At 34.7% G+C, this 20,681-nt stretch overlaps 4 protein-coding genes across 5 annotated transcripts in view; all 4 read right to left on the bottom strand.

The window, feature by feature from the left end:
• wwp2 (WW domain containing E3 ubiquitin protein ligase 2) overlaps positions 1 to 4,093 on the bottom strand; it is a 41,854-nt gene extending 37,761 nt beyond the window's left edge. For both annotated transcript variants that reach the window (XM_014033528.1, XM_014033537.1), the window contains exons 1-2: positions 4,002 to 4,093; positions 1,679 to 1,760 (exon numbers count right to left, since the gene is read on the bottom strand). In XM_014033528.1, the coding sequence (XP_013888982.1) occupies positions 1,679 to 1,748 (70 nt within the window). In that variant the 5' untranslated portion in view covers positions 1,749 to 1,760; positions 4,002 to 4,093. The remainder of the gene's footprint in view (positions 1 to 1,678; positions 1,761 to 4,001) is intronic.
• A 915-nt stretch (positions 4,094 to 5,008) lies between these two features.
• Positions 5,009 to 12,415, bottom strand: LOC106536329 (diacylglycerol O-acyltransferase 1). The gene is made up of 18 exons (XM_014033575.1): positions 12,240 to 12,415; positions 11,112 to 11,260; positions 10,656 to 10,743; positions 10,521 to 10,561; positions 10,100 to 10,185; positions 9,798 to 9,850; positions 9,590 to 9,695; positions 9,326 to 9,421; positions 9,186 to 9,245; positions 9,001 to 9,104; positions 8,050 to 8,088; positions 7,429 to 7,470; positions 7,291 to 7,335; positions 7,090 to 7,199; positions 6,936 to 7,001; positions 6,703 to 6,790; positions 6,560 to 6,622; positions 5,009 to 5,444 (listed from the first exon to the last, which is right to left on the bottom strand). Exons 2-18 carry the CDS (start codon positions 11,240 to 11,242, stop codon positions 5,256 to 5,258), a joined length of 1,407 nt encoding a protein of 468 aa, XP_013889029.1. The 5' UTR covers positions 11,243 to 11,260; positions 12,240 to 12,415; the 3' UTR covers positions 5,009 to 5,255.
• A 538-nt stretch (positions 12,416 to 12,953) lies between these two features.
• Positions 12,954 to 16,395, bottom strand: polr2c (RNA polymerase II subunit C). The gene is made up of 9 exons (XM_014033619.1): positions 16,225 to 16,395; positions 15,292 to 15,341; positions 15,004 to 15,072; positions 14,844 to 14,896; positions 14,241 to 14,369; positions 14,118 to 14,169; positions 13,869 to 14,037; positions 13,706 to 13,780; positions 12,954 to 13,547 (listed from the first exon to the last, which is right to left on the bottom strand). The coding sequence occupies exons 1-9, from the start codon at positions 16,308 to 16,310 to the stop codon at positions 13,403 to 13,405; spliced, it is 828 nt and encodes a 275-aa protein (XP_013889073.1). The 5' UTR covers positions 16,311 to 16,395; the 3' UTR covers positions 12,954 to 13,402.
• Positions 16,396 to 17,128: 733 nt separating this feature from the next.
• Positions 17,129 to 20,681, bottom strand: part of coq9 (coenzyme Q9 homolog (S. cerevisiae)) — a 5,245-nt gene continuing 1,692 nt past the window's right edge. Inside the window, exons 2-9 of the mRNA XM_014033606.1 lie at positions 20,237 to 20,471; positions 19,975 to 20,095; positions 19,417 to 19,559; positions 19,033 to 19,117; positions 18,835 to 18,939; positions 17,864 to 18,019; positions 17,503 to 17,556; positions 17,129 to 17,300 (exon numbers count right to left, since the gene is read on the bottom strand). Of these exons, the coding sequence (XP_013889060.1) occupies positions 17,265 to 17,300; positions 17,503 to 17,556; positions 17,864 to 18,019; positions 18,835 to 18,939; positions 19,033 to 19,117; positions 19,417 to 19,559; positions 19,975 to 20,095; positions 20,237 to 20,471 (935 nt within the window). The 3' untranslated portion in view covers positions 17,129 to 17,264. The remainder of the gene's footprint in view (positions 17,301 to 17,502; positions 17,557 to 17,863; positions 18,020 to 18,834; positions 18,940 to 19,032; positions 19,118 to 19,416; positions 19,560 to 19,974; positions 20,096 to 20,236; positions 20,472 to 20,681) is intronic.

The following is a 20,681-nucleotide window of genomic DNA, read 5'->3' as shown; positions in this document are numbered from 1 at the left end:
TAGCCCTACTGAGATTTCTGTAAGTAGGATATAATGTATGCAGCCTCGGTGCTTTTGAATTATTTTGCACATTCTCAAAAGATTATTGCCGCATGTTTTAGTACTGTTAGAGTAACATATTCGTAAAGCTGAGGAATTTGTCCATTTGTCCAATATTTAGATACATAAGTGATGATAAAGACATTACAAGTGAACTGGGTGAAGCAATATGATAATGACTCATTGCAGTTTTCTGTTAGAACAGATGGAAATGACAAAAAGACGGAAGAGAGCCAGATGGAAGAAATGAAGTAGCCTTTAAGAGTGTGAGAGGAGGTGGGAGGAGATGAAGACAAGATCCAAAGGGGTTGAGGGCAGGTCTGTAAATGATGAGGTGAGTCAGAGCTGATTTGATCTTTATCAAATTACACTGGAATGCTTGACTGCATTACTATTAGTTATTTTTCTCAAGCCTTTTTAGTTAAAAAAAAGGATTGATAAGCTAAGGTCTAGTCACTGAGGGACCATAACCGAAGATAATTTAAAATAACTCCAATCTCAGAAATCTCAAAGAAGTTCATGCAAGCTTAGTTTTTTTAAATGTTTGCACTGTTGTCAGTTATGGTTATTCTATCAGAAATGTTGCTGCTGGAGGGGATCCAGGCTGCACAGGATGTGCCACAGCTTGCTGCAGCAATCATTGTTTTCACTTGCAAAAACCCTCACAAACATACGACGGAGTATTAGGGCCACACAACAAGATTTTTTTATTATGAGAATAAACTCATAATATTACGAGAAAAAAGTTGTAATATTACGAGAATAAAGTCATATTCTGAAAATAAAGTCAAAGCATAAAAGTCATAATATTACAGAAACCTTTACGGAAAAAGCAGTCTAAACACTGCATTAAACTGAGGACAGTTGAGCAACTTGTGAAGTTGTTCTTTACGATTTGTTAAAATAAATTATCTTTTAGCACATTAGCATCAAATTATCAGTAGCAGGATTTTGAAACGATTGTGCAAACGACTATATGATAAACTGAAGCCGTACTGTAATTAATGGCTGCACTGTCAGATAGTCGTCAGGTAATTTAGATGAAAGCATATATTACACTAACAGTGACCCAAAAGTCATTGCAGACCACTTCATACACACAGAGACACACATGACTGTCCACAGCAGGCGTGAGGAAAATAAGGAGGAAATGAGAAAATATCAGGAATGGAAAATGGACATGTCATAAGATGAAGACTTTTTTCTCATAATATTATGACTTTACTCTCATAATAAAAAAATCTTGTTGTGTGGACATTGTAAAAACAAGAAACAGAATACTATGTGAATAACCATGTATAATTAAAATGACAGTAAAGCACAAGTTCAGAGTCCATGGCTATGTAGTTAAAAAGAAGTTAAAAGAGCTACATGGGAAACATGTGCACATGTAAACAACACAAGTAAAACTAGCAGATGTTTTTTTTTTTTTTTACTGTTAAAGTCTTTTAACAGTTTTTTTGTTAAACTTACACCACCCAAGTGTCATATTTTGGGTGTTTGTGTCATGATTCCAGAATTATTTTAAATATTAATAAACTAAACGTCAAAACAGATTAATAATAATGAAACTGGTTTGCTTCGCACATTTTTCTCACTGTATGTATGGTCAGTCTGGAGAGATGACAAAAAGCCTTACCTTTCAGGATTAACTGGGACTTTTCAGTGGTTTGGGCACTGCCAGGTCTGGTCACACTGGCAGCTGCCATGGCATCACAGCTCTGTAACACAACAAATACAAAAAAAATTGCAAAACACACTTCCTGCTTCATGCACAGAGATTTTATCCACCTTTCTGCAGGGTGATTTAGTTACTGAACAACCACAGAGACATGTGTCAATCAGTCAATGATTTAAAAGTCTTCAGTGATTGGTGTTCCCTGCATTGTTTTACAGATTCCTTATCCCAAGCAATAAGTATCCTGTAAACCTGCCATAACTGCAAAGAAAAGTACCTTTAGTTTAGTTTAGTTTATTTCAAACATGTATGGAAAACAAAGCAAAAAAATAAAAATAAAAGGAAAACCTTAAGGACAAGTTAAAGTAACAAAAATCATAGTCCTCTTTGCTTCCTATCATCTAAGCATCGCTATTTACAAACCTTTGACAATTAAACCAGGGGACAGAGTTCACCAAAAACCTTTAAGGATAAAAATATAAAAGCTGACAGCAGTGATTGCTGTGATAAAATATTGCAACAAGACACATTACCTTACTAAATTACACCAACAAACAAGGAAGGGTGCTTTGAGAAGTGATAGAAGAAATAAATATATCCAGACAGAAATCAGTACATTTGAAAATATGTACAGAATCTGCCCACGTCACTGTAATATAAGGTAGAAGCTGTTACAAAGTAGTAATGTGGGGCTTTACTTTACTGGATTCATTTGATCATATTGGGCAGTTTAAAACATAAGAGTGCATCATCGCTCAACACCTTCTGATGTTATCACTGATTTCAACATTAGAATGCCACAAATAAAAGTCAAGTCTGCATTGAGCTCAGCAGCATCATCTAATTAATGTCACTCAGCAGAGGTTTGTTCTCCCCATCAGAGGTAGAGAGAGCCAAGTCCTCTCAGCATCACCTTGAGCAAAGTCAGAGATACTCTGCAGCATTTGGTGAAAAGWAAACTGCAATGCACAGCAGAGATGACCTCTCCAAGGATGCTGTCCTTGGTACGCAATTCTATTTAAAACTCTGAACTGGTTGTTGAATAAATTTGAATAAATCTTATGTGCAACTGTCTCATACAGAAGTCTTCAGCCACTTTCTGTTTTTTTATAGTGAAACTTTGTACATTTTAAACATATTTTGAGCATTCTGTTCTTCTTTCTGGAGGTCTTTTAATTTTATACTTTGAATGCTTTTTTTACTCATTTGTTTTAAGTCCTGTCCTTTATCTAACAATTTTCAGAGGAACGTGAACTCTGAAAAGTAAGCAAAATATAAAAGAGTGATTTCAGATATTACAACAAAACTGTACATGTTATTGTATCAAGGTTACTGCAGTGCAATCAGAAACCACGCAGAAACCTGGGTTACATGCCAACTTTGATGTGTCTTGGTCGTAATCAGGGGAAATAGTTTGGTAGTTTCCAACTAAAAAGCCACTTGAAGTCTGTCTCAAAGCATCATACGATCAGACAAGAGCCATCACAACAGCGCGTAGCATCATTTTACAATGTAAAACAACGAACGACTGCTTAAATAAACAGTGTTTTAGTGCTAGCGTATTTAAATTAAACAAATGCTTGTTTTGTTTCTGCTAAACAGATTGTCTCCCTATTAAATACCCTTGACAGGTAAATATGTACAAAACACAAACACGGAAGATGATTGAGGAAATTTTAGACAACAGCCAAGTCAATGCTAAGAAAGCATATATTTCCGGATATTATTTTCAAAATAAAACTCATCTAAACCCTGTTTCTCGCATACTATTTTTACTATTTCTAAAGAAAACTAAAAACATGAGCAACTCGGGCAGTAACTTTCAACATTTTTCGTTCTATGCGTAAAATGACAAAAAACACTGGCGTAATATTAACTATAGGTTAAAACATCCAATGAGATGTTCAAAAATTAGGAGAGCATCAGATTACATTCACAATGAATTGATTAAAAAATGTAAAAGAAAGAAAAATACTTATACACGTAACAGGTTAGAACAATAAGAAATGTTTTCTTTATTTGTTTTCAAAATACATATAAATTWAAAACTATTCAATTTATTTTGAAAGAAACACATATGCCTCCGTTCTGTTCTTAACTTGACACAGAAGCTAACCTAGCCAGCGATCTCTAGCGGGGTTTTACGTAAGGACATGGCCATAAAACCTGATCTAAACACCAGAGAGCAACCAGAGCTGTGTTTAGAACAGCGTTTTCCACACCAGCGGACGTTGTATGTACTGACATGTCAGAAACGGACGCGCGAATGAGATTATTTCCCTACCTTTGTCAGCTGTGCTCCGCCGTKGTCGCTACAGAACTTTCATTTCCGCCTCGGTGATAAAACCACGTGACCCAGGCTTTTTAATGCACAAAGGATTGTGGGAAAAACAATAAACAACGACAAGTTATATATATATTTTTCTTTCTTTTCATATCTCAGATATTATATTGCGTAAAACAATGCAATATATGTGAGCTGTGTGTATATTTGTTTGTATCAAGACTGATCACAATTCAACACTTTGTCAGCCAAGGAAATTCCCCGTGGCACACATTTTTAAAAACTTTTTTTTTATTTAACTTTGATTTGACAGTGACAGAATACATCATATATACTTTTTTCACTCATTACAAAGGGTCCATTTCTATTGAGGGGCCTGAGGCCTTACAGTATCTGGACTCACAAACATCTCTGAGGTGCAGTGCACCGCTTATTTAGTTATTTTTCTAAGACGTGACACCTCTTCAAAAACAAGTTGACATTTTTTGTCAAATGTGTGGAAAAGCACTGTTGGTGCAGTACGACAATGGCAAAAATAATTCATCTGTTTACGTTAATTCACTTAAAATAATGCACATTAATGAACGATTAATAGTCTTTAAGCTAGATGACATTGTTATTCCATGTCTCAGACATGTTGATTGTTTGATAATTGAAATTTGAAACATTTGGAGCAACTTTTTTTCCCACAATATCAGTTTTCTCCATTGCTAGGCAACACGATCAGCTGAATTCAAGATGGCCACCACAGCTTTTCAACTACACAAAAATGGCAATACAGTGGTGAATTTTACATACATTGTGCTACAATTTGGTGCGGTAACAGCTGCCAGTCATTTGTAACATACTCCTACCACTCAAAGAKAATGCATTAAACATGATATTGCAGTTTCACATGATTGAGTATAATGTTAGTTTCAATATTTAGCCAAAAATAGTGACAAGCCATCATTTCTCAGCTGATTTCAGTTTAAGACTCTTGCATGAAAGGCGGCAGGCAATATGCATTCCTTCAATGAATGCTAAGCCTTTATTACACATAACATACAGTATTTAGTGGTTGTCACGTGTCATTATTTTCAAGGTAACATCAATAAGTCAACACGTCAGCAAACTGATTAATGGTTTTAAATACTAACCCTTTAGGAGACATTGAAAAAATACTCCTGAACAGAGATGAGAAGCATTGGCGTACATACACACTCTCACCAGTTACTTATAAATACTGCAAAAATAAACATTACAGGGCATTTATTAGTGACGTTTCAGGAAAACCTTATGGTCTGATGTGAATGGTGAGGATGAAGAAAGATGCAGGCTGACATAGTGGTCATGAAAATAGGTGGTCACAGCTAGAGGAGGGCCCAGCAGCAGACACAGCCACACGAAGCCGTTGCCATAGTTTCCCTGAAAAAAATCTCTGAGGAACACCGAAATCAGGAGCTGAAAGGAGAAGTCACCGAGTTACCTTCAGGTGTGGAGGGTGAGAAGACACAAATAACTGGAGGAATTACATTTTCTGCACTTYACACTAGCTAAAAGCTGAAAAAGAGAAAGGCTGTTAAAAGCTAAAGAATAAAAAATTTAGCTAAAAGCCAAAAGCAGCAAATGGGCAGTGGTGGGCAGCTCTAATCTAAAAATTTGTTCCACTAGCCCAAAAGCACTAACTCAAATATTTAGGTCCCCTAATTCTAAAGCACTAACTCAAATATTTAGGTCCCTTAATTCTAAAGCACTAACTCAAATATTTAGGTCCCCTAATTCTAAAGCACTAACGCATTGAAAGTTTTAGCAAAAGCTTTTTCTAAAGCACTAAAATAACCCAGTCAACCTATGAACATTCTTCAACAGACAACACGAGTCATGTTGTCATGTTGCTCTCTTAAGACTTATCATTGACTTTCCACCGCTGTATTTGAGTTCATATATTGTCACCTGGTGGATCAGTGACACACATATGAAAAAAAAATGTGACAGCTTTCACCCTCAGCTGTTAACATTAACGTTGATCAATAACTTTTATTGACCTCAGTTAGTGCTTCTAAATTTAGCAAGTGCTAATTCACTAATACGTTTTAAAATGAGCAAAACCCCTAAAGCACTAATCAGAAAATTAGTTTCCCTATTAGTGCTTTAGTGCTTTAGGGGAACTGTGCAAACCACTGCAAACGGGTCATTAAAAATAACAAAAGGCTAACTAGAAACTAAAAACACAATTATAGTGTTAAAAGGTAAAATCTGCAAAACATTAGCCAAAAGCAGCAAAAGAGAGTAGCTAGAAGCTAAAATTATCAAGAGGCTATTTAACTAAAACAAACTGATAACCAAGCTAAGAGCAATAAGATAGAGTAGCAAATTGTAATAAAGGATTTTTTTTTATTGGAAAATATTTGTAAATAATTTTGAATAGTATAAAAGTTTCAAAAACCAAAGATTTTAGAATAAATGTACTGACTTTGCTGAATATTTTTGATATATGAATAGCTAAAATCTATTTGAATTTGTTTCTACAGTTTATTAATTACAAACAAACTGATTTGAAACCTCTAATAACTCACCTCTAATAACATCATAAGGAAAATCCACAGATGACAGCTGTGCAGAGGCAGAGCAATCAGATACTGCAGAGAAGGAAAACCAAAAATAACAAAGTGCTATCAGGACTGCTAGGCCTTTAATTTGAATGAAGAACCTGATTTACCTCACAGAGAGCAGCAGACATCAGGAAGACAAGGAGCTCAGCTTTAGTTGGAGAAATGTTCCTTTTCACCAGCTCTGTGTACACATGCCTTTGAACAAATATTTATTTATCAAACCTTATTCATTTCTTTAAAAAAACAACATAATACATAAATAATAAAAAAGAACAAACACAAAAGTAAAACTAGGACCATTCTTGTTATGTGTTATATGAAATGAGAGGAGGACTGAAACCTGTTAATCCATTTTTGAAATGGAACATTCCAAGTTTTCCAGAAAGTGATCAAAGTTGGAGCATTCCTGTAAAACAAAACAGGTTTGCTTTTATTAAGCTTCAAATTCAACACAGGGCTGTGGACAGAAACTTTTTTTTGTTTTTGTAACTGACCACCAGTCTCCGTAAAAATGTCGATCACCGAAGCGAAGCAGTTCTGCACAGAAGTTCAGGAACGAGTGACTCAAAAAGAAGAGGAGAAGCCACAGGAAGTGGGTTGGTGCCTGGCAAGAAAACATCAAACATAACACAATTAAATGCAATCTCTAAAGTGTCCAAAAAGCTAAATGGATGTAAAAACGATTAAAAACTCACCACCAGGCCTACAAGGTGCTCCACCCTCAAAGTGATGCCCATACTCTGAGTCCAAGAACAGAAAATGTAAGAAAATGAATCCCTGAATGATAGAGCCGTGTGTCAACATTTATAACTGAAGATTTATGTTGAACTCACCGTAAAAGGTTTCTCTGATTTCTGGAAAATTGGCTCAATCCACTAAGACGAAAGAAAACGTTCTATTAAAGTTAAAGTTCTATTAACTTTAACATTCGCTATGGACTGCATGCTCGATAATAATCATATAAGCATGAATTGTAAGCTAAAATGATAAATCATAAACATGAATAAAGGCCTATTTCGAAGGAATGCATATCATACATCACATTTTATAGATAATTTTATGCTGAAAAAGGATGGAGTTAATACAATATTATATCTATTAGTGCTGTGAATGTATGTTGAGGAAGATACTCAGTTACTACCACACCAAAATTTAGCTCAATATCTGTAAATATTAATGTTACAGCCATTTTTGTGTTTGCTAATGTCAGCTATCTCTCAGATATCCCAAATTAAGTTAACTCTAAAAGCTGTAAATGTACATCTAATGATACTTTCTGAGAAAGTATGTTCAGTGGTTCATGATAGATTGTACTAACAGACAAAAATACACAGAGACACAGCAAAACACACTTGTTGCACACAATGCTACCTTGAAGAGCAGCCAGAGATACATGTGGGGGTTAATATTGTGTCGTTTTATATAACAGAGAGAGTTTCAACAAGCTGCTGTACCTGCTGCACAATGCCGACCATGATCTGAACAACAACCACCTACAGAAAAAAAATACCAGATTAACTTGTTATGACATAGAAATACATTGAAGTTTGTTCACTTTCATCTTTGCTGCTTTTGTCTTCTTATGCCAAATCTTATTGATAATATGAATTTTAGCTTTAGCCAGCCTTTGCTACTTTTAGCTAACTTTTTGCTGTTTTTAGCTTTCAGCTAGTCTTTTGTTTATTTTAGCTTTAACTAAGTTGCAAGTTTTATTTATATATATTAGGGGTGCAACGATACAAAAACGAAATTCACGGTTCGGTTTGGTTCGATACTTTAGTCTCACAGTTCGATATTTTTTCGATACAAAAAAGAGAAATTTCCATGCCCCTTTTAACTTGTAATTTATCTATATTAATTGTGAACTTTGTTTAACCTCAAAAGTACAGTTTTTTAATTAAATGTTGCTGAAACAGCAAGTTTCTCAGTGAACCTGCGCTCAAAAATGCAGCCGTAGTCAAGCACAGATCCACTGATCCTTTAATACAGAGCATCTTCAGAAGACATGTTGATAAAGTAAATTTTTAAAATCTGTATTGTTTGATACAGCACTGTTCGATACGGTTCGATATGGGTACATGTATTGTTGCACCCCTAATTATATATATATATCAACATACTTTCATCATACATTTTAGCAGAAAATGCCTGTAGTTTYGTTATTTTGTGCTGAGGGTTAAGTCCAATTTTTTTGCATGACTGCATTTTAAATGTTACATTGCACTGTTTTCAGTGTAGCAATTGTTGGCCATCTGCGAGGGTTTTTTATTTTCAAGAAACATGGGATCAAAATGAGTCTATGTTTCTTCTTCTTCTATGCAACCTTACTTTGTAACCATTTTCAGCCACTATGTTAGTAAAGAGAAGATAAAACTCTCAAACAYAATGCCACAACTATAGCTCACCATTTCCAGCAGCCTGTGGAGCAACTTATTGATTTGGACCTTCGGGGTACGTGGGAAGTCTCTCTGGTAGCACAGAGTTGGAGCAAAGAGGAAATAATACAGATCTAAGAAATAAAAGAAGTCACAATGACTGAAATATATCAAAACTGTAATAAGATGAGCTCGTGACAAACAAGCAGTTTCACCTCTCAGAGTCAGATTCTCATTCTGGTTGTTGTGTGCAACARATCCACTGCTGTCTTTGTCTAAACATAAAGAGAAAATATTTGTTGCTGATAAATTTGTTCCATCCGAAGTCAACAGTCAACAACAACGACAGTGATACCTAAATGAGCCTGACGATACCAACGGTTAGTTTCCTGATAGGAATAAAGCTTCAGTCCCAGAATGATGTAGAACCAGAGAGAGAAAAATGCTCCACCTGTTGAACAAAAACACCTCTGCACTAAATCTTTTTTAACTTCAGGAACACATTTTATAGCAGATGAAACAACCTTATTAACGATGACTGAATTATTGTTTTGAAAAGTGGGCAATCATGTAATTGTAAAAGTTAAGCTTTAAGGAAAGTTTGTAATTTAGTTTTCACCTGTTGATATTTTTGGCTCGTGCAGCACAACGACAGCAGGAAGCAGCAAAAGGAACCCCAGATTTATGAGATGTAAACGATGGCTGCTGCTGGAAGACAACTTTCCCTGTTACAAACAAATATTTGTATCTTCAGCTAAGAAGTTTTAAATTAAATGTGAATTTCAGCCAGTAATTCTGTATTTTATAATAGAATAAGGAAGTCTGACCGTTTCTTCGAACCTCTCCAAGTAGAAAGCTATCAGTGCAAACAGATTTGCAACTAGAAATAAACAAATATGTTATTACTGTGATATTTATTATTGATGATATACTGTACAACTACAATTTTAACAAAATTAAATGCAACAAAGAATAAAAATTGTCCTTTTTAGAGAGTGTGTTATTGCCAGCAAATTCCAAATTTGAGTGCATTTACTATGCAGTTAATCATTGAAGACACAGAAACTTATTCCCTTTGTGCATTTCCATTTCTTTTTATCTTTGCTATAGTTATTGTACAGTTTCTTACCCAGTATTAGGTTGACAGATGGCCAGTTGTAGCTGTCCTCAGTCAGATGACCCAACACTTTTCTAACATCGATCAGAAAACCGTGTCTGTTAAAGTGAAATAAAAAAAGCATGTTTTTTTTTAAACAGAGCACATATTGGGCTATGTCTAAACTAAAATGTTGGTTTAYTTTTTGTCCATGTGTTTGTTCTATTTCATTGAATTAGTTGCAGTATCCACTTTGCACCACTAGATGTCACTACATGCTGCACAAGAAATGTTTTTGCCTGTTTGTTGGTGGTTTTATCACCTGCTGTTATAGGTGATTAAAAGGTAAAATTCAAGAAGCTGCTTTATAAATCAACACTGTGTTAGACACTGAAATATTTTAAGTAAATACTCAAAAACAGTAATTACAGGAAATTATTCCATTAATACTCACTGTATGAAATTCTCTAAGAACAGATGAGCATGAGTCAGGACCTAAAAGACATAAAAACACACAATTAGAAAATCATGTGGACATGTTAACAAAACTATTTGTAAACAAATCAGAAGTAAGAAAGGAGAACCTTACCAGGAGAATGATAATCCAGTTGAGGACACCTCTGTATCCAGTGAAATTGCTGTTGGAACTCAGCAGAGAGTCCTGGATGTTGTGGCAGCTGCATAAAAACACATTTTTACATCATCATCGTCATTATTTTTGTGACAGGTTTACTGTACACCAGTGCCTTATGTTAATTAATGATTGAGTTGTAGTCAGTTGGTTAAACCTTGCAGTCAGAGTATGTGTTGTGAATGACTCTCAGCTACTAATACATCAAAAGTTAGCTCAATATCTAAAAATCTGACAAGGTTATAACCATTTTTGTGCTTCTAAGGTCAGTCGGTTGTGATGGCCGGTCGACTCCAAAAGGTATTCAGCAACATTTGTCAAAACTGTTGTACAATTTCTAATGTTTTATGAATCATTTTAACAGTATTAAATCTGTTCACATGGACATGTGTTGAAGTCTGCAGAGGAGCTTACCAGAGCAGAGATGCATAAGGATGTTCATCATCACTGGATGGATCAGCTGCAGAATTTTGAGCATTCTCCCAGATGATGGAGCCATCTTCCTCTGCTGAGGAGGAAACAAACCTCTTCCTCACTGCAGCCATCTCTGATTCTGAGGGTTTCTTTAGAAAGGTAGGAGGACAGTGTCATTCTAAGCGTTTTTCGTGAATTCTAGGTTCAATATATTCTAATCAGATTTTTGTCCCAAAGTTTGAAACAAAAWTTTTTTTACGTTAAACCTTCAAATCAGTTTTAAACATAAAAGCTGCAACTTTATTAAAGGTAGGCTACTCATTGCAATGTCATGATGAAGACTAGCAAGACAGAAAGGAAGGAAGGAAGGAAGGAAGGAAGGAAGGAAGGAAGGAAGGAAGGAAGGAAGGAAGGAAGGAAGAATAAATTTTGCACAACATGTCTTTAAATTACACATTTGTAAGAAAAACGTAGCAGAACTGTTTTGAATGTAGAACTCTGACAATTTTGATTGGTACATATTTACATATATTGAGTAAAGTTTGCACCTCAGCTTCCATGTGGTTTTGGGCAGATTAAGCCAGTGCTTTGTTTACATTTTGTGCATTCCCACATTTCCGAATTGCATAAAAATATCTGAAAAACTAGAGGAGTAAACCATTTCAACCTTCACCATTTAGTTTGATTCAGGGTAACCTTTTTGCGTTTTATTTTATGCTTTGCAACACCTGATACAAGGTGATCTCTTTAAAGAAAGAGAATCAAAGTAAGAACTATGTATATTTAGGGTATTGCTTCACGTATGAAAGAAGTTACATCTTTTTAACTTAAAGTTTGATTTGGTGAAATTCGGGAACAACAATACACTGAAATGAAATCTCAAATATTATTTAAAAACGCGACATTTTTCACAATGTTAAATTTGAAGATTTGTAAATAGTGCTTTTACATTGTAATTTTAATAATTTAATTAATGCCGAATTCAACATCAGATTGTGTCAGTTTGGTTTTCATGTTGTAAGGTGCATATGTTCAAAGGAACACTTGCTGTTACCAGTAAAATTGTAAATTTCGAGAAATTTGAATGTGGTTCGGCGAGAGCTTCTGTAGCGTTATTGAGCTGTTTACCTCTTCATGGAGCAGCACACAGCAGCGTCTTCTTCAGCTGCTCCACATCTGTTGTTTCACTGCTCGGCTCTTGAGAAATAAATCTTCATTAAAAGCTGCTTCGACCATTTGAGGATGAATGAACTCATCTTTATCACGGCCCACCACAGCTCTGCCTACAACCATGATCCTTTCAAACTTTCAAAATAAGAGCCTTCCGAGACGGCTAATTAAGGAAAACAATKAAAACCTCCAATTTCTTAACAAAAGAGTTCCCCTTCTTTTGTTCATGTATTAATGTTATCATTGCTATTTTTAATTCAGAAGGAAATATTTCAAACGCATTTAGGACTTTCTTTCATTCAAAAAAGTGCAACTGTAATGAAATATAGGCAAGAAAAAACCTTTTATCTCAGCCTGAAAAAAAAAGTATTTCAATAAATAAAAGAGGAGTTATTCGAGTACAGTTTATAGTATATAAAAGGAAAACCATTAACTTCCAAAATTATCTTCTATGAAGTAAAATTTACATTTGGATTTTTAATAAACCTGTTTGATAAAACTACTGTAAGTTTACAGATGGACAACCAAAATCATGCCTTAAAAAAAGGCAAAGAGCAATCAAGCTAAATCTAATAGTTTTTAAAATGTGTTGAATACAAATATAAAAGCATATTCTTTACACTTGTGAAAAATCACATTTAAAATGCTACTACAAAAGAAGTTTGCCTCAGATTTAAATTTACATTTTCAGATTTTATTTTGTAAAAAAATAATTCTCAGTTCAGTTTATCTTGTTTATGCAAATACCAAGATTCAGAATCTGCTGAGATTCATGAAACTACAAAATATCTTATTCAAACATTTATTTAAAAAAACAAACAAAAGTGATTATTTAGCAGATTGAATGATTAACCTGCCATCAACAAAACATTTTTATGCCAACTGCTACAAAAACTCCTTCTGAAACAGTGACCTTGGATACTATTTTCAGCTTTTGTTACAATAATCACTGAAACAAACTTCTGGTTACAGAAACAGAAAAATGCAACAGTTAAGCATGAATCTCCAYTGGGTCAAGGAAAAAACAATAGATCAGAGTTCATCCAGCAGGGAAGAGGCGATTAAATCTGAACAGTGACCACTGAGGTCTTCTCTGGTAACAAAGCTGTGTTAAGTTTCTGTTAGTTGATGGTGAGAACGTCACTCTGGATCTCATGGCTCAGCTGGGTCTGCAGGTCGCTCAGCTTCTTCTTGAGGACCGCCAGCGCTGACATGACGATGGTCTCTGGTCGAAGAGAGCCGCACGACTCCACGTTGAAATAAAACCTGAACGATTTAAAAGTTTCTGTCAAGCTGAGAAAACTGCTCACCGACWTGAGACCCAAAAAAACCCCTAAAGATTAAATTTACAACCTTATTTTTTTCATAAATCTTTTGAAAATGTGCAKAAATTCAAAATTCTGTAGTATTTTTCATTTGCTGACCTTTCTGGTTTTCCATTTGGATCGTAGGGGGCCTGAACCTCATCCTCCTCAATCTCTGTGTATTCACTCTTTGGCCTGAAAAGAAAATACGTTAACTCATTTTGTGTTTCCACTTTATGGTGAATCTTCTAAAAAAATAAAAATAAATAAATAAAAGACGTACCATTCCTCAGGTCGTGGATAGACTGTGTGTCTCAGTGCGTTGTCTGGGTCATATTCAAAGGACACCCCTGCTGTTGGGTTCCACTTGGCGTGTTCCTTACCAAAACCTTTCTTTGCATATGCTCTAAGTCGGAGCTCCTGGCCTTTACGAAGCTTTACCAGCAAAATGTCTGGAACAATAATGCAGCAACAAAGATCAATAAAATACAAATAATAATAATAATCAAGAACTGACAAGTWTTAACTTTACCATCTTGCTCGACGTAGTCGTTTGGATCATTGTCTCGACTCCGGGAAGTCACCTGGAAACACAATGTCAGATTTCCCCACTGCTCTACGTTTTGACACCAGTAGCTGCAGAAAAAAATCTCACYGGAATGACTCTGGGGTTGTTGGACAACAGATCTCGTGATGTGACGTGACGCGTCTGATCCTCGGTACACCGGACGTCCAGCGTCAGCTCTACAGAGCACTCAGGACAGAAATCATCACAGGTGCAGTCCTGCAGGATGAGAAAAACTAGTTTTAACAATTCAACCACAGATAATAACTACTAACTTTTTTTATATGTATATTTACTAACTTGATTAGATCTCTTGCAGATTACTTTTGTGGTTATTTAATGCTCTAGTTAAAGTGTATCAAATGTTGACTCTTTTTTTTAAAAGGCAAAACAGAAAAAGTGATAATGCAAAACTGTTTTATTTAGGAATGCACAATAATAGTGGTTTGKCATTCAAATAGGCCAATGAATTTTCTATTTTGTAATATCTTGAAATATAGATCTTCAAKTATCTTGAAATTATGTCCAATCTGGTTTGCTTGGGGCTAATTTCACTGTAGTTGGAAGACAATCATTCAAGCTCATTAAAGTATGATGAGACTTTTTTTTCTTAAAGCAGATGTTTAAAGTGAAAAGGGAACTGTCACACACATTAAGCAGCATCAATAGTTCCTGCTGTAACTATTCACTTACCCTTGAATACTGCATTTTATCCACAATGTCATCACTGGTGAGAGGAATGAGTCCTGAAGATACAGAAAACACTCAAGTGATAAGTCCATTCTTCAAGTCTGTCTGCTCATACATCAGCTGTCTAACACTGCAACTAACACTGAGTTATTGACATACGTACCAACTCTGTGAGCTATGAACTCATCATGCAGTACGGATGAATTAGCATCAATCTGGATCCAGTCAATAGCTGTAAATACATGCAATGCAACACCACCACATTATTTTAAARCAAAACTGTGAAAGAACAAAGCAAGAGTGGATTTTCTGATCCTATAGTGTTTGTGAGTCTCTACACAAAACTAAATTATCCAAACCAATTATCTGTTTTAAATATATTTTCCTTTAATAAAAGTAATAACATGACTAAAAGTGATGTTTAAAAGGAACAGTAAAAGCACAAGATTACCTATTGTGGGAACTTCTGACATGAAAACACGGCGGAGAGAGTTTGCAACCCTAAAAGAAGAGAATAAGTGTTTTTAAAAGTCAMTGCTACATTATTTTATATAATGATGAATGAGTGATGTATTCAGTGTGTAAATGTAAAAAGTCAGATCTGGTTCTGTGCAATGCAGAAACTTTTAGTTAAACTATTAGTTAAGTATTCTTTAAGTACCTCAATTATTTTATTTAAACACAACAATTATTGTTAGTAATACAGTAACCATAAATCAAAAATTTTAAAAATAAATAAGGTTCTTTATTTMAAATATTTGATTAACTATTCTTGTTTGAAATTTCTCTTACAGATAGTTTTCATTTTATACAATAATGTAAAGAAAACTCATCTATCAATGAGAAATTCTAAAAAAAAAAAAAAAAGAGGGCACGTTTTATCATTTTTAAAGATTCAATAGACAATCAGGGATACAATAAAAACAGAAAATCAATAAATAAAACAAAGTTTAGTAATAAAACCTGTTGCAAAAAATCTATTGGTTCGAGGTTAACACAAATTTCAGAGCGTAGATAACAACAAGCTTTAAACAGCAAGTAAATATACTAAATTTAAAACAGTTTAAAACATCCCAATGCAAAGTTGGTTAGTAATTTGTTTGAAAATTAATGATGTACTTGACATTAAACTAGTTGTTGCACCTTTATTAAGCATGCTTAATAAAGCATGCTTTATTAAGTAGGTTTTAATCCATCCAGTTTTACTTATTTGCTATACATTATTTATTAATTTTTAAATATCATTTCAAACAAAATCCACCCAGTTATTAAATTTCCTTTCATAAAAAATGAATAAATAAAAAATACTTCTTTGTTATTTTGGATATTCTCGTTCGTGCTAATGGATGCTCACATTCGAATAGAAAAATTWAAATATACTTACGCCAAATCTGTGTTTTCTATGACGAATTTCACATTTTCATCCGTCAACTCTGTAATTTTCACCGTAGGCTGGTTAGCATAAGGCATTATTGAAGTTTATTTAGTTAAAAACAACGAAAAATCATCTAAGCGCTTCTGTACAACMGCTTGCGCGCTGATTTAGCTTGTAGGCCTGACCGGAAACATTCACGGCTGATTGGTTAGAAACCGTAAACGTAGCTAACGATTGGTTGAAACAACGAGTTAGAGGCGGGTCTTGATTTTCACATCCGGGTTAGTTTTTCTCCAAAATAAAAGCGCTTATACATAAATGTTCTATGAAGAGATTCATTTACACTAGAGCTGCACGTTTTTTTAAAATTACATATTTAAATACCTGTTGAGCTCTAAATTCCTGAAAATATTAAATAAATTAAGAGAACTTCCATACCCAGCTTTTCTTATACTTAAATATATTGCAAATATTTTTATATGCTTGTTTGCAGTGAATAAATGTTGAAATGATTCTCTCTCCATCTGTATGTATGTATGTACAATATGTATGTATGTGTGTGTGTGTGTATGTATGTATGTATGTATGTATGTATGTGTGTGTGTGTGTGTGTGTATATACTGTATAATCTGTTTTATACTAACTAACTTCAATGTTTGTAAGAAAAATTAAAATTTACACAGAAATTTGTTAAATATACAGTAACTATTTTATTGGTGTATAGTTCNATTTTATTGGTGTATAGTTCCACAAACAAATTACATATTTTCCTGTACTTTACAACAGGAAAAATATATATTTGATATGTAAAATTTTAAAAGCAAAGTGAAACAGTTCAAAGCCCATGATTCTGCAGATGAACAGAAAGACAGTGACAGCCTATACACACACATATATATAACACATCAGGAAGTTTACTTGTTAAAGCCATAATTTATTTCTGTTTGAGCCATAGCATGCAAATAAACAAAAATATAGAAGCAAAATAAATTGATCTAGAGCTCATGAGCCCAATGCTTAGGTTCAGTGTGACAAGAAAGATGTTTACATCATCGCCTCTGGTTTAGTCCTGTGAGATTCTTCAGCTGTAAAATAAACAAGAGAGTTACTATAATTTAAAAAAATAATAATGTTATCATCAAAAAGGTTTTCATCCCTCATTAGCAGTAAAATGTGTGGGATATATTTTATGCTTACAAATTTAAGCTAATTGAGTTAAAGATCAAGGTTATGACTTCAAGTGTTGTTTTCCAAGGAGCATAAAAATGATTGAGACAAAAGACTCACTGTGACAGCAGCTCCCATGAGCCCCTGCACCACAGCTTCACCAGTTGCCTGCACCTACACAACAAAGTGGAAAAATTACATGTCTACGACTGGTTGTATTCATTCTAGTGTTTGTGTCTATTTGTGTTCCGATCTAAGTACAAAACATCTTGCTCTGTAAAGATTTTCCCCACAACACAAAAATATGTACAATAGGTTGCCTTCAGACCCAGGCTGCCCTTGAAAAAGAGATTTGTGGTCTCATTGGGATTTACCTGGTTAAACAATGGTAAATAAATAAATAAAAATATAGAAAAAAAATTGGTGCTACCAAGAGTTTGAGTTTGTTTACGCCTTTTCTGTGGCTCTAACAATTCTCTACCTGCTTGGCTGTGGTGGCCATGTTGACTACGTCTTGTATGCGATTATCAAGGAACTTCCATGTGTCTTCAAAGTCTGGGGAGGAATCTTGAAGCATCACCAGCTCTGTAGTGTTAAAAATACCTGTCAGCGCTGCACGTTTGGTGTACCAGTTCATCTGCAAAAGTAACATACCACACAGTGAGCTTTTAAATATTTGAAAAAAGCACAGCACGGTTACATAAATATAACGTAAATTTACTGTCTTTAAAAACAAAATGGTTCAAGAATTGGATAAAATGTACAGAGATGTTTAGTGTATGAAACAGAAATGAAACAATAAAATTAGAAAGAAAGACAAGAAGTGAGTTTAAACTACTAATCCAAAGTACAAAACATTTTACAGAATATTGTAAAATTGTAAAAATATATGTAAAAAACAAAAAACAAAACTGTGACATTCAAGTCTTTGTTTGAGGTAATTGTAATTTGCTAAATTATTTTATAAATTCTAGAAATAAGTCATGTATAAAGTGACTTATTGCCGGATCTTATAAGCTTTAATTTCCTAGAACTACACAAAGAAATCCTTTTTTACATTTAACTTTCTTTTCTATTGACTAACATTAATTTAAGCAATAAATCAAACAAAGACATGGAGGAACTTTAAAAAAATTAAATAAAAATCTTTTCATTCTATTTATTTTGTTTCTGTTTTAGTTTAACAGAACATGAAATGCCACAATGATTGGTTTTACTGTTAAACTGAGACAATAAAAACAACATCTGCCAGCTGTTAGTATTAAGTTTGACCATGATGTAAACAAAGATGACAAAGATATAAACAGATGTTTGGGGGTACGAGCACTCAGGGTGGGGGGCGTTAGTAACCTGAGCAGTAGCAGGCCGGATGTTGTTTGGGTGTTGATGAAACGGGGACAAGAAGCTGTGAGTAGAAGAAAAAGGGGACCGGGGATGATAGGATCCACTCACGTCTGTGGATCGGTCTCCAGCATAGTACCAGATGTCGTCCACCATGGTGGACAGGTGCTTCAGACTGTCGGGGATGTTGTGAGGAAGGAGCAAGATGCTCATTGCCTGAAAGCAGAAATTAAAGAATCAAATGCAGTTTGGTATTTTTCTTGTGACTTATTTGTTTCTGCTGAGTCATCAGTTTATACTTTAGTTTACCTGTGGCCATGCTTCAATGTAAGGAATATACATCCTAAGTCTGGTCTCTACTGCATCTTTTAGAAATTCTGCAGTCTTCTTTGGTCTGTAACACAGTTAAACTGTTAGTCAGTTTTATACGTAGGTCTAACAAATACTAAATGACACATTTCTTAAAGGAAATTCTTAGAAAATAAAAATCGTTATTCAGAATTAGATCAATGCATAGTTCTTTAGAAAGGATTTTGTATTATTTCTGAAGGACTGGGTCCTCTCATGCTGAGAAGAATCTCTGTGTGTATGTATATAAAACAAAAAAAAAATCCATCTTTCCTAAATATTAAAAAAAATACCCACTTTGTTCTGTTCCAAGTTGAACTAAACAGTGAGGTTGTGTTTACGTACTCGACCTGGCCTTGCTGGACCTGATTGTGTTGATCAGCCAGGATCTCTGTCAGATTAGCGTTGCACTGGGCAATGAAATGTAGGACCAAATCTCCTGCTCCGTTAGAGAACATGCCAGTGGATGCTGAAGACAAACCCAGAGACTGGAACAACAACAGCAAAAACATTCAATGACTTATCAACATTACAAAGTCTAAAGTCTCTGTTTAGGGCATTACTGCTCATTTATGTTTCCCCTGCATACAGCTACAGCTTTAATGTGGTACATCCAGATTATAATAAATCAAAACAGGTTTTTCTCACATATACCCTACATCTCACAGAYAATATAAACAAAAATATTTTAAAGTTTAAAAATAATCTTGTCATGTAAAAACTAAACATTACAACATGAAAAGTCATAAATAATGATGTTGATAAACTGCTGATAGAAAAAAAACACAATATGTATTAGAAATTAGGACTCTTAAACTATAAATATGTGAGTATGTTTAACCACATTTGATGTATTTTAAGCTACATGTTAGTGATCAGACTGCTGTCAAAATGAAATCTCACCTCTGCACCGGCTGCGATAGCTTCCATTGACCAGCCGTGCTGCGGGACAAACTCCAGAGCTGCAGTCAAGAGACGAGCACGCAGCTGCTCCTCTGTTTCATACTCTTCCTGCCCCTGGTCACTTTGGTGGATATGAATTTATGTTTGAGCATAAAAGAAACACAAGAAGAGTGTAAAGTTAGCTTTTTTTAGAGAAAGAAAACTCAGCCAACTGCAAAAAGCAAGTAGCTAACAATTTCCTTTTTTTTCCCTTTTGACTTACCCGATGTTTGTCCCCTCTGCTGTTGGATCAGAATCATACTGGGAAGCTGTCTCTGTATTTTGTTCAGCTGAATAAGCCTGGTAATGCTCATGGTGGGATGAGGATGATGAGGATGATGATGAAAAAGAAGTGGATTTGTCAGATTTGGATTCATCCTGGAGCCTCAGAGCTGCACAGCGAAAGCCTCGTCTCAAGCTGCTGAACTGGGGATTTGTTGTTGTTGGTGCAGCGACCACTGAAAAGGGAAAATGATTTGAATTACTCTCTGAAAGACTCAGATTGGGCCTGCTTACTCAACAAACCCAGTCAGCATCTTTATTATTTTTCAAGAGAGGATGCTTATCATATTGTATATTAAGAGGAAATGGCTTTTTGTGTTGTAATCTGACAAGTTTGGGTGAATTTGTTCAAATTTTTTCTACTGATTATTTACACACATATATAT

Source organism: Austrofundulus limnaeus, unplaced genomic scaffold (assembly GCF_001266775.1).
Source record: "Austrofundulus limnaeus strain Quisiro unplaced genomic scaffold, Austrofundulus_limnaeus-1.0 Scaffold7, whole genome shotgun sequence".
Taxonomy (NCBI): domain Eukaryota; kingdom Metazoa; phylum Chordata; class Actinopteri; order Cyprinodontiformes; family Rivulidae; genus Austrofundulus; species Austrofundulus limnaeus.
The sequence above is the reverse complement of the archived record's forward strand: the minus strand, read 5'-3'. Positions and strand labels throughout refer to the sequence as shown.